General features: G+C 38.4%; 1 protein-coding gene across 1 annotated transcript in view; it reads left to right on the forward strand.

The window, feature by feature from the left end:
- Unc79 (unc-79 subunit of NALCN channel complex) overlaps positions 1 to 13,996 on the forward strand; it is a 218,645-nt gene that overhangs the window by 143,849 nt on the left and 60,800 nt on the right. Inside the window, exons 28-32 of the mRNA XM_090344746.1 lie at positions 4,520 to 4,806; positions 6,781 to 6,963; positions 7,960 to 8,122; positions 10,879 to 11,028; positions 11,608 to 12,831. Coding sequence (XP_090200872.1) covers positions 4,520 to 4,806; positions 6,781 to 6,963; positions 7,960 to 8,122; positions 10,879 to 11,028; positions 11,608 to 12,831 — 2,007 coding nt within the window. The remainder of the gene's footprint in view (positions 1 to 4,519; positions 4,807 to 6,780; positions 6,964 to 7,959; positions 8,123 to 10,878; positions 11,029 to 11,607; positions 12,832 to 13,996) is intronic.

The following is a 13,996-nucleotide window of genomic DNA, read 5'->3' on the forward strand; positions in this document are numbered from 1 at the left end:
AATGCAAGAGAAGGAAAGCTGTCTATTAGTTGGAGCCGTTAGGGAAGATCTTATGGGCAAGAGGCATTTCAACCTGACCAGGGTTGCTGGACATGACATGGACATAGGATGGGATGGGAAGACACAAAAATGGGATGAAGAGCACACAAACATATGTGATTGGCCACTGGTCTGTGTGCCTACTCAACAGAACTGCTATGGGCAAAGCTTAAGTGGAGGGACGAGGGAGGGAGGTTAATAAAGCAGTATAATTGGAACTATGGAGTATGACCCCCTTTATAGTGTTTGATCTTTGTTATTTTTACTGGACCAAATGAAAGTAAGATCTTTCTCTACCTCATTGCCACCTGTTGCTGGGACAGGTGTCAAGGTGATTCCCTGTGTCCTTGGTCATTTTCTTACTGTTCGTGGACTTCAGTTTTCCTTTTTTTTTTTTAAAAGACAGATCTGAACTATTACCTGAATTCAGTGCACTTAGATATTTGTGAGCAATAAATATCTACTGTATGTCAGGAAAGTGCCTTATATTCTGTGAGGGATTTAAAGATGGATATGGCATCTGGGAGCCGTGGCTCATGCCTGTAATCCTAGCTACTCAGGAGGCAGAGATCTGAGACTTGCGGTTCAAAGCCAGCCCGGACACTAATGTCCATGAGACTCTTATCTCTAATTAACCACCAGGAAACTGGAAGTGGCGCTGTGGCTCAAGGGGAAGGGTGGTAGCCTTGAGCTGAAGAACTCAGGGACAGCTCCCAGGCCCAGAGTTCAAGTCCCATGGCCACCACCACCAACAAAAAGATGGATATGACATAAGGTGTATATGTTCTTATGGAGAGGAGAGGAAAGGAAACTAATACATAAAAAGTTCTGCCTTGCATAGTAATTTCTTTCTAGCAATTTTTTTGCTATATGAATGTTAGGAAATGTTAGTGGAAAATTTCCCTGTCACTCTCTTTCTCCCTCCCATCTTTTCTCTTTTGTTGTCTTTGGAAAATACAGTAATTTAGAGTTCACCTCGGTACGGAGGAGAGGGTATGTGTAAGAAAAATGGCTGTAAAAATGCCTGCAATTTTCTTTATAGAAATAATAAAATTAAGGAAAGTAAAGGAAATTGACAGACTAGAATTCAAAACTATTTGAAACTATTTGTCATTTCTCAGAGAAAATATTTTAGGCCTTTTTTTTTTTTTTGCCAGTTGTGGGCTTAAGCTCAGGGCCTGAGCACTGTCCTTGGACTTTTCTCAAGGCTAGAGCTCTACCACTTGAGCCTCAGTACCACTTTTGGCTTTTTCTAAGTATGTGGTACCAAGGAATCGAACCCAGGTCTTTGTGTATGCTAGGCAAGCACTCTACCACTAGGCCAAACTCCCGCCCTAGGCCTTTTGTTTTTAAATGAAGATTTAATAGCTTTTATAGGTAACTAACGCATTAACTTTATCCTTATTAGTGAACAACATTCCAGCATATCTGCAGCTCTTTTTGTTGTTGGTGGTGGTGGTCTTGGGGCTTGAACCCTGTGCTCTTCAGCTCTAGGTTGGAACCATAGCACTAGGATTACAGGTGTAACCCACTGGTGCCTGGCTACAGATCCTTTTTTTTTATGGGTCATGGGGCTTGAGCTCAGCCTGGGTGCTGTCCCTGAGCTCTTCAGCTCAAGGCTACCACCCTACCCTTGAGCCAAGCCCCACTTCCCATTTTCTAGAGGTTAATTGGAGATAAAGAGTCTCAGGTCCTTTTGTGCCCCGCTGGCTTTGAACCTTGATCTTCAGATCTCAGCTTCCTGAGTAGCTAGGATTACAGGTGTGAGCCACCAGTCCTGGCTTGTCAGCTCATTTTTTAAAAAATAGGATTTAGGTAATTTTTCTTTTTGAAGCATATACCAATCATAAGTGTACTCTTTTTTGAAAAAGTTAATAAAGTACACAATTGAAAATTCTATAGTGGAAGGGGCAAATTATTGGACTAAAGTATTTTTTTTTTGCCAGTCCTGGGCTTTGAACTCGGAGCCTGAGTACTGTACTTGGGCTTTCTCAAAGCTAGAGCCACAGTACCATTTCTGGCTTTTTTCTATATATGTGGTACCGAGAAATCAAACCACTAGGTCAGACTCCCAGTCCTGGACTAAAGTATTTTTATATCATGTAAAAGGTTCCATTAATTAGCTTTTTTCAGTGCACTTAATGGTTTGTTACTACTGATGGCTTAGGAAAAGCAAAGTAAGCAGCAGCCTTCACAATACAGTACCAAAGATTTCTATGAATCCTCAGTGACACTAAGGTATATGTGAAATGAAGCCTTCTCAATAGGAGAGTTTGATTTGTTGGGAAAACTTAAGGTTTAAACACTTTTTAAAACATGCCACTTGAAATGGCAAGGAGAGTTTGGGACTATATAAGCTGAAATCTGATGGCTTATGTTGTAGATATGACCTGGAACAGAGTGAAATGGGAGTAGGCGTTGCTGGGAACTCTTTTCCTCTCTATCAAAGTGCCCAGATTTTTAGTGTTAGGAATCAAAGATGCATCGCCCTCTCAAACATGCACACTTCCAGTTTTAAACTTTGTAACTTTGGAGACTCATTCATATTTGGAGAAGCCAGGCACTTGAGTGATACATATTCTTCTGACTTTTGAATCCCAGAGCTGAAATGAATTGTGTGCTGAAACTAAGTTGTAACAACCATCATTTGCTGCTATAATAACATTGGACCCTGTAGAGAACTTAGATTTGCACACTTGTCACATTTTGGGCTCAAACTGTTCAGAAGCAATAATATCCTTCCAGTTATAAAATAATCTTTTGGAGGAAAAAATCAATGATAAAAATAGTTCTCTAACCTTTATTTTGTTTTATAGGGATTTACATAAGTATTGCTTTTGACCAAATCCTGTATTATAGATATTTAACTGCACTACATAGTGATGTTTCACATTTCTAGCCTGTCATTGACAGAAGATGCTCTGCATAAATTGATTTCAGATGCATGCCTAGAAAATAATATTAATTTATTACTCATTCTCCTCATGTGCCACACTGTAATAAACAAGCCCTTTAGAATCATTTTTTGGTAAAAGAAATTCTCTAAAGTACATTGAACATATTTATTCCTTCATGGTCGGGTTCAGTGAGACAGACAATGTTTATGTCCTAGACTGAAGAATGTTTTCCCATGTGAAGAGCTCTTAGACTAAGTTGGTTCTGCTACTTCTTTACTTGTTGTCTGCGTATTCTTCTCAGTATATCACTTGTCACAATAAATGCAGGTCTTAACTAGTACATTCTAAATTTGACATGGCTTTCAGGCTAATTAGTCCCAGAGAAAAATAAGCTTGAGGCATTTCATTTCTGTACTCCCAGAGGCATATTTCTTACATTTTGCTCTTGTGTCATTTAAGACTAAGATATTTTTTCTAAATGAATTGAGAAGTTAAAAGGTATAAATTGCCATTTAACTCTTTGTTGCATCATTTCTATCATAATTATCATAATTATGATGAATATAATCAAAGCTGGGTTGTCAAAAGAGATGAGAATGCTAGTATCCTGATTTTACCTGCCAGACAAAAACTTAATGTATAGATTAGATATTCTAATGTTGCTCTTCAAAAGGATGAGAATGCAGATTATTTCGGAGAAGCCCCCAGACATAAATATAGAACAAATATCACTCTTCCTTCCCCAAAAGTACTAAACCACACCTGATCACAAGGGATAGGAGAACAAAGGAAGACAAGATACAGCACTGACTCTGAAAAATAAGGAGCTCAGTCTCAGGGCTTAGGGAAAGGTTAGGCTCAGACAGGTTAAGGGAAAGGTCTAACTTTTTCTTTCCATGTGAACCTTCAGTTCACCTTCATGTGGTGTTTTCAGTTTATAAAGGTCATGCTTTTCTTTTTCTTGTGTGTGTCCCCTCCCCTCATGTTTCTCATTACATACTATAGTGTTTATAATTTGCTACTTATAATTTTGACTGCCTCATTCATAGAGTATACATTCCCGAATCTCAAGATTTGGGAAATTTCTTTTACACCAGCTGATTCATTAACATTAGTGAGTTAATAATTCAAACAACATAACCCAGTGGATACTTTTATGCTCAGTGGGTTCAGACTATTATTTTGGGAGCAATTCTTAGATGCTTATTTTATAAATATGGAAAGGAAATGTCTCTTTTCCACTGAGAATAAAACTTTGCCAATATATTTCAAACTGCTAAATGCGAAGCTTATTTAGTCATCTTGTAGTTGGAGGATAACATCTTTATAGTTTCTTATTTTTATTTCCATTTCCTGACTCCCAAATAATTTGGCACTAATGACATAAAAGCTTCTACCCCTGCACTGACTGAGGCTTTGCTTAAGAGTCCTCAGTCTGTGCTTTTAAGTTTCTTGTCTAAAATAGAATTTTAACTCTTTAGGAGGAGCAGAAAGAATTGTGCTCTTGTCCCTGTCAAGTGAGGGTGTAGTGTAACCTCATGTGTGGAGGAGTTATCCACTGACTGCATTCCTTGCACTAACAGGACAGCAGTCTCCTGAGAATGACAACACCATCAAGGATCTGCTCCCCGAAGATGCTGGGATCGACCAGCAGACAGTTCATCAGCTGATTACAGTGCTCATGAAGTTTATGGCCAAGGATGAGAGCAGTGCTGAGTCAGACATCAGCAGTGCAAAGGCCTTCAACACGGTCAAGCGGCACTTGTATGTCTTACTTGGCTATGACCAGCAAGAAGGCTGCTTCATGATTGCACCTCAGAAAATGCGCCTGTCGACTTGCTTTAATGCATTTATTGCAGGAATTGCCCAAGTAAGTGTAATAACACCTTTCAGAGGTCCTGTAGTGGGTTGCAATAGAAGCAAGATATTAAGTTCTGTTCAGCCAATGTTAAGGGAGAAGTTTTGTCCAAATTACTTGGTATTAGTCAAGGGTATATGGAGAGGAGTATAAAATTGAGTGAGAATTAGTTGCTTGTTATCATAAGAGAATGTGTATGTACTTGTAAGATGTATGTAAAATAAAATTGAACTATTTTAAGTCTGTAATTCAGTGGCATTAAGAACACCCAGGCTGTATGACCATCCATCTCTAGACTTCTTTTTCATCATTTAAGAATTTCATCTTAAATTCTCTGTATCAGTTAAACAGGTTGTTTTTTTTTTCTTTTCTGGCTTCAAATGCAGCGAGTCGAGTCAATTGGTATAACAGGACTTTGTGCCACACTAACATCATTATTTTTTTCATGTTTGTAAACATTTCTAACTGCTGTGTCGTACGCCATGATACACATTTCCCAAGCTCGAGTTCCATTTCCTTACTGCTAGACAATCAGATTGTGCTCAACTCTTTTTACTCCAAACAGCTTTGCAATGCACATCCTTGGATACACATACCTTATCAATCACTGTGCGAATTCCCTTGAGGTGTGAATCCAGAGCAGAATTGCTGGATCATGGACTGTGCATATGCTGAATCTGATCGGTGCTGCATCTCTAACTCTCTAGCAATCTGTAAAGATGTAGCATTGGGGATACAAAGATGAGAAACTGAATTTCCAAGTTTTGTTGTTATTAATTCTTATAGCTTTATGGATCCTCTGCTTGTTTCGGTATAAATAAGATTCTTTCTCCTTTCTTTCGTGTGTGTGTGTGTGTGTGTGTGTGTGTGTGTGTGTGTGTGTGTGTGTGAGATGGTCTGGGTCTTGAACTCTTAGGTGCTGTCCCTGAGCTGTTTTTGTTCAAGGCTAGCACTTTACCTCTTGAGCCATAGCTTCATTTCTGGATTGTTGGTGGTTAACTGGAGATAAGAGTATTAAGGATTTAATTGCCTGAGCTGGCTTTTAATTGTGATCCCTAGATCTCAGATTCTTGAGTTGCTAGGATTAAAGGCATAAACCATCAGCTTCCAGATATGTTTTTTCTTTCTCTCTTTATTATTAGAGATAACATATTGAAAGTCAGCTAAATCAGAGCTTGGTAGGAACTCAATAGACAATAGCTATTATTATTTATTTGCTCAAATATAGTGTAATATAATTAAAAAAGCCAACTATGCATGGTCATCTCTTGCTGATGCTGATAACTGCATGGATTTTTCTTAATATTCACCTGTCTTTTATGACCAAAAATGCTGCTTTAGTTTATAAGCCTTACTTTCTTCTCTGAATTAACATTGCAGGTATTTACTTTAGACATACAATAAAAAAGAAATAATGAGAGGATGGATAATGTTGGACTACATGGTGACTATGAAAAGGTTATAAAGAAACTTGCTGAACGCTGAGGGGTCAGGGAAAGAGCAATAGAAGAGCTAAAGTGACTAAATTATAGTAAATGTACTTGTGAAAAACCATGGTACACTAAATACACACTAAAAAATGAAAAAAAATCCATGTCAGGAAAGGCAAAACAGGCTCTGGTGGAGGGTGAGTACCAACCAGCAGGAAAAAAGAAGGCTAAAAAACAAGCTACATAAAAGAAATAAACCTCGGGGCACCTACATGATAATCAAGATAAACTATTTTCTACATCGAGACTAGTTAAGAGTTTAATAGTTTATTTTAATAGATAAAATTATATCCACAATAGATAATGGAATAGATAAAAGATAAAACTTTCAGTCACAAGCTTTAAAAGTTTTCTTACGAATTTTTAAATAATCCTGATTACTATTATTATTTGCCTACTAAATACGGTTTTACTGTGATGATTCACATTTTCCCTTTTTATTTCGGAGCGTTCCTTGTTTTTTTTCTTTCAGTTACTAATATTCTTTCGGTTTCAGGTTATGGACTATAACATTAACTTGGGAAAACACCTTCTCCCCTTGGTGGTTCAGGTGCTCAAATACTGCTCTTGTCCTCAACTACGGCATTATTTCCAACAGCCACCTCGTTGTTCCCTCTGGTCCCTAAAACCTCACATCCGGCAGATGTGGTTAAAGGCCTTGCTTGTCATCCTTTACAAAGTGAGTGACTACAATTCCTTTTTGGGTTCTCTTAGGAATATAGCTTCAAGAAAGTACCTGAGTTTTGAGAATTTATAGTATAAACATTTGATCTTCAAAAGAGGTATTAGGGGCCTGGAGTGTGGCCTATGGATAGAGCGCTTGCCTAGCATGCATGAAACCCTGGGTTTGATTCCTCAGTACCACGTACACAGAAAAAGCTGGAATTAGTGCTGTGGCTCAAGTGGCAGAGTGCTAGCCTTGAGCAAGAGTGTCAAAGGACACTGCCCAGGACCTGAGTTCAAGCCCTAGCCTGGCCAAAAAAAAAAAAATGATATCATGATATGCAGTTATACCAAGCAATAAAAGGGTATTGGAATGAAAATAGAAATCGCAAGCCATGTCAACATATGCTCTAAAAGCATTTTTAAATGAATTGTTACCCCTTTTTAGTCTCAGAACTTCATATTTTATGTTATCAACTGTGATGTCAAAAAACAAGGATGATATTTAAAATTATCTATGTTTGATAATTTTTTTTTTTGTGGTTTCTGGGGCTTGAACTCTGGGCCTGGGCCCTAGGCACTGTCCCTGAGCTCTTCGGCTCAAGGCTACCACCCTATCCCTGGAGCTGCAACCCCACTTTTCCATTTTCTAGTGATTAATTGAAGATAAGAGTCTCCTGTTCTTTAGTGCCCCGGCTGGCTTTGAATGGTGACCCTCAGATTTCAATCCTACCAATTCTAGTTGCTAGGATTATAGGCGTGAGCCACCATGCCCAGCTGCTGGATGACAATCTTGAAGTCACTTGTAGCTGAGAACTGGCTTGTGTTGCTGTCAGTGGCAGATGCTGGAGGAAAAGAATATAGTCCTTTGTATGATCAGAAACAATGTTCTTACTTGTTTGTACATTTTTTATGTTCAAAAGATACTGAGAATACATGTGTAGATCCACTGTCAAATCTTAGTCTTTAACATAACCGTTTATGTTTTGTCCTCTCCCACTATATTGAGCAGTATCCGTACCGAGACTGTGATATCAGCAAGATCCTGCTGCATCTGATTCACATAACGGTCAATACGCTCAATGCACAGTATCACAGCTGCAAGCCCCATGCCACCGCGGGACCTCTGTACAGTGACAACAGTAACATAAGCAGATACAGTGAAAAAGAAAAAGGTACTTTCTATGCTGGAATTCTATTCCAGACTTAGCTTGACTACAAAGTGTGTCTCTGGAGAGAAATAATTACATTTTCTTAGAGGTTGAGGTGCACCCTACATCTCATTGGGAGGGGGAATTGACACTTTTTTGTTCATCTTTTCCATGAATATTGCTGCTTAACCTTTGAGCACTTGAGAAATTAAAACATACATCATAGAGAATGAAGCATTTTCTGCCATTTGATCAAATAGCTTTTGTAAACTTTCTTTTCCATGTTAGAAACATTTTTTGCTTTTGGGTTACCATGTAAAGCTTGGTTGGAAGGCAATGGAATCATTACTTGAGGAATAACCTTACTATTCAATATGAAGCAATTCAAGGAAATGAAATCTTAGTACACAAGTATGAATTGTTTCCAACATTGACATGTTTTCTGTTGATAGCTTTTCTATAAACGTGAAAAGTATAATGAATTATAAAGTAGAGCAAAACTGCTATCTGGATATTTTCAGGTGAGAGGTGAAGAACGAAGGTGGGTCTCTTTAGTGAATATTGCAGGGGGATTAGAATTATAGATGACATCCTCTAATGCATTCCTAGGAGGAAGACAAAGGTCTGGTGACCCTTGGTGGTGTTAGAGTCTTGGTGAGATTGCTCTAGAAATACTTCACTGGGATGGATTGTAGTCCATGCTCTACTGTCTTTGTTACTGAAAGTTCTGCGAATCTAAGTTGGCTTCAGACAGAAATCTCAAAACCAGATTAAGTTGTGGTGCCATTCAGATCCTTCCTGAATAATATCTTGCCCATCAGCTAAGGTCTCTGGGAAAGTGGGTCAGTTAGTTGAACTATGAATGCTCTCCCTGTATGTTCAGTGTCTGGGTCAACTTCAGATGACCTCCTGACTGGGTGGTGCCATTTTGCTGTTCTCATACAACAAAGTACATTTTGAAAATTAAACCAGTGTTATATAAGTCATTAGAAAATTATCTTTCAAAGGAGAAGGCTTTTCCTCAGAGGTATGAGAATTAGATAGGCTGCCTCATCTTTGTGGAATTTCACTGGAAACTTTGTATCCATTTTGATTGTTAACATTTTTTATTTGACTAAAAATAACTATGATTATATCATTTGAAATTTACTGGCAGGGCCGGAGGCATGTCACAGCAGTAGAGTACCTGTCTGAATTTAAGCACCAGTACTATCATAATAAAATTTACTGCTTCAAAAGTTTCATTTACTTGCACATTTTTGTGCGTTAGTCTAGGAACAGTTATTAAAACTAGCAATTAAAACAGGTGCCTGTGGCTCATGCCTGTAATTCTAGCGACTCAGGAAGCTGAGATCTGAGGGTAGTGGTCTGAAGCCAGACAAGGCAAGGAAGTCTGTAAGACTCTTATCTCCTTCAAACTATCAAACAAGCAGAAGTGAAGGTGTGGTAGAATGCTAGCCTTGAGCAAAATCGCTCAAGGACAGCACTCAGACCCTGAGTTCAAGCTCCAGGGCTGGCATATACAAAAAATAACAACAACAACAACAACAACAACAAACCCTAGTGTTTATATTCCTGTACATTTAAGAAATGTTGAATAATCACAATCACTCCTGATTTTCATCTTGCCCCGTGTAGGTATATATATATATATATATGTGAAATAATATTATTTCTGTAATATTCACTCGAATACTATGCTAATTCTCCTATAGTGATAATCAGTTCATTGAAACAGTTTTTTTTTCTTATTACTTTGGATGTGGCTTTGGCCTTTCAAAAGGACGAGAGAAGAAAATTTGTAAAGTAAATTGTTTAAGATGTGACATACTGGTTTTTTCTTTATCAGTGTATTTTGGATCGATTAGAAGTGGCCAAATGGAGGTAGAAAGAAAGGACATAGAAATAAGCTTAATACACATAAGCTACCCATTTGTTTATGGAGACTTAAAACCTTAAGAGTCATAAATTAGTGTGTTGAATTGAAACCCCTTTGCACAACCATTTAAAGATGATAAAATATTTTAAAGAAACAAAAACTCATACGAGCAAAGATATTTTCTAGGGTTCCTGACAGCCTTAATAGGTACTATGTATGGTCAATTACCTCAGAAAAAGAATCTTACTTTAATAGAACAAAGGGTTACTTTCTTTTTTCTTTTTCCTTTGTTTACTTTTTCAGTCCATAATCATTTGTGGAGCTTTTGAGATGACAACTGGCTTTTCTAAGCTTTTTCTGTGTGTTGTGTGTTTCATTATCAAATGTAGAGTACAGTATTTTGCATTTACAGAGTATAAGGTGAATGTACTGTTAGGCTGTGTCTATGCCAGTTCCCAAATCGTAGGAAGAAATGTACAATTTGGGAAAGTCAAGAACTATTCCTATTGTTTAATTTCTTTTTGCCAAATTAGCCTGAAAGTCCATTCAAGATAGGAGTCATGTTCAAGCAGTATCACAGACTACTGAACAAAGTCGCTGCTACATGAGTGCCATTTGATCTCAATGTAGTATATATACCGGGAAAAGTTTTCCCAAAGAGAGTTTTATTTGGATATTGATGTCTCTAAAAAATGATGCCACCTGTCATGTTGAAAATGCTGGCAATCTTGTTACAGACTGTTCTGTCCAATATATAGAATATCAACCCTGTAGCTAGGTTTGGCTGGTGCCGAAACCACTTCAGATGGTTTCAGAATGCTTTCACTGAAATGCTTGTGTAGACACAGCCTAAGAGAGAATAACCTCGTAAGTGTAATTTTGACTTTCTTTCCCCAATTAGAAGAAGATAGTGTTTTTGATGAATCTGATATTCATGATACACCTACTGGACCCTGCAATAAAGAGTCTCAAACTTTTTTTGCAAGATTGAAAAGGATAGGCGGCAGCAAAATGGTGAAATATCAGCCGGTTGAGATGAATGTTCAGAGAAGTATGAACTTTTTCTCTTAGTAATTTTATGCAGAAATGTTGTACTCTACTGTTTGTTTGGGGTGAAATCTTAATTTTATTATGTTACTACATATTTTGATACTGTTGATTTTATATATATGTATGCACAAACAGTATATATATACTCATTTATATATATATATACGTGAATCGACAGGTACATCATTAACGTCATAATCGTCTTCAAGGGCCATTGCTTGATTTGATTTGTTGCAAAAATGTTTGCTTCTCTTCCACACAATTCTAATTCAGGTTTCTAGATCTGCCTCAGCCCCCCCAAAAAAATCCTCTTGTGCAAAATGAATAGAGCTGAGGAATTATCCCAAAGCTTGATTTTGGAAATCAGATCATAAACTACTGGGTTTGGTTTCTTTTAGTCCAAAGTTTTCCAGCTTACAATTAGAGTAAACCTTATGAAAACTTGGCCACAATGTCAGTTTTCCCTTCTGGTGGGGCTGGGATTGTGATTATGATTTATGCCAATAGTTGCCCAAGTGTGAGGGGAAAAAATGGTGAAATCTCCAAGTAAAATAGTACTAGCTTTTTCTGTTTTAATCAGGTGAAATAGAACTTGCTGAATATAGAGAGACCGGTGCATTACAAGACAGCATTCTACACTGTGTGAGAGAAGAAAGCATTCAGAAAAAAAAGCTGCGCTCTTTAAAACAAAAATCTCTTGATATAGGGAATGCAGATTCCCTCTTGTTTACATTAGATGAGCATCGTAGAAAGTCTTGCATAGATCGCTGTGATATAGATAAGCCTCCTGGCCACGCAGCTCACATCACACAAAGACAAAACGACCACGCCCACGGACGGTCTAGACAAAATTCTGCTACGAGGCCTGATAATATAGAAATCCCTGAGAATCCAGCTATGGAAGGTTTTCAAGAAACTCGAAGGCCTGTAATTCCAGAAGTTAGGTTAAACTGCATGGAGACATTTGAGGTGAAAGTTGACTCCCCAGTAAAGCCTGCCCCTAAAGAGGACTTAGATCTCATAGATTTGTCCTCAGATTCAACATCGGGGCCAGAAAAACACTCTATACTCTCAACGTCTGACAGTGACTCTCTTGTATTTGAGCCTCTTCCACCTCTTAGAATAGTGGAGAGTGATGAAGAGGAGGAGACCACAAACCAAGGAAATGGTGGTCCCTCAAGTAACAATGCTGCTGCTTCTCCTTCCATCCCCAACCATCCCTCCATCCTCAGCCTGAGTACAACTCCTCTTGTGCAAGTCAGTGTGGAGGACTGCTCCAAAGACTTCTCTTCTAAGGACTCAGGAAATCATCAGTCAGTAGGCAATGATGACTCTGCTCTCATAGCCCTGGAAGATCCGACAGATGCCAAGGAATTACCAAAGCCAGAGCAGCTGCGAGAGTTTCCCTGTGGCAGTCCACTAACACTTAAGCAGAAAAGAGACCTCCTTCAGAAGTCATTTGCTGTCCCTGAGATGTCAATGGATGATAGCCCCGACCCTGGAACTGAGGAAGAAAAGTCTGGGCAGACACCATGTTCAGGGGCAAAAACTGTCCTCCTTCAAGTTCCTGAAGATGCTGAGAATCCCGTGGAAAGTGAGAAGCCTGACACAAGTGCTGAGTCTGATACAGAACAGAACCTTGATAGGAAAGTAGAGGAGGATGGAACCGAGGAGTCAGAATTTAAGATTCAAATTGTTCCCCGGCAGAGGAAACAGAGAAAGATTGCTGTCAGTGCCATCCAGAGAGAGTACCTCGACATCTCTTTCAACATTCTAGACAAACTGGGAGAGCAGAAAGATCCAGGTGAGCCCTTCTCTTTTCTTTCTCCTGTCTTTACTTTCAAGTTTGTGCATCTTACTTGGCAGGGTTTTGGCACAAAATTCAAAATCTTATAATGTCAGTATTTGTCAGAATTTGACATTATAACTGCTTCATAATCACTCTGAATTCTTCTTGCTTACCAGAATACGGTGGATTCAGATGTGGTTTTACTGGCTTCATACATGTGTCTGTGTTTGTTGTTTCTAAACTTTACAGTCAATTCTTCCTGCCTATTGGCAGTAATAGACCACGGTTGGTTGATATTAGAATTAGATTTAGATATGAACATTAGATTTTCTCAAATGGCAACAATACTTAATTGGAACTCTTTTTTTGTTTGTTTGCTTTTTTCCTGCTCTAATTTAATAAGCTATGATATAATACAAGGGAAGAACAAATCCAGAGAAGCAGAGTGCTTAGAATGACTAAGAACCAACTGTATAATCATTTAGAAACAACAGCTAATTATATATACTGCCAAATATTAGAAACCAAACATTACCAGTTTATGGTAAAATTGTCAGAGCACATCGGTTTTCTGCCTTAAGAGTCAATTTTCTATATTTTCTTGGAGTCTTAGCCGATAACCACTCTATTGTGGTTTTGCAATGCTGTTTAGAATACACATTTCCTTGCTTGGCTCAAATCTAAGCAATGAAGATAGTGGTGGTAATGATGATATATGATACTTCAGGGAAAACAGCATTGACCAGTGATGGTGCTTTTAGTATATTTAGTGACTTGAGAGCTAACAGCCATCTTAGAGATCACCAGTCTACGTCTCATTTTATGAGAGAAGATTCTGAGGCCAAGAGAAAGTGATGTACCTTATACTGGGTCACATGGCCAGGCAGAAACAGTACCAGGATTGGTTTCTCAATTTGGTGCTCTTTCCCCATAACTACACTCAAAAGCAACTTCTCAGAGAATGTACTCGGGCTTTTACATTTTCCTCACACATTTTTAACAGGTCGCATAAGACAGATGTATGGCACGCTGTAAGAATCTATTGAATGCACATTGGTGTATTTGGAAAGGGTCATGCTCAGCCAGGCAGGGAGGAAAAGACCTTGTCAATGTACGGAAAGCTTAAGAACGTAAGACGGTTGCAAGGGAAACTAGGACACCATTTTAGGAATTAGGAAAC

Source organism: Megascapheus bottae, chromosome 14 (assembly GCF_031878675.1).
Source record: "Megascapheus bottae isolate mThoBot1 chromosome 14, mThoBot2.hap1, whole genome shotgun sequence".
NCBI lineage: Eukaryota > Metazoa > Chordata > Mammalia > Rodentia > Geomyidae > Megascapheus > Megascapheus bottae.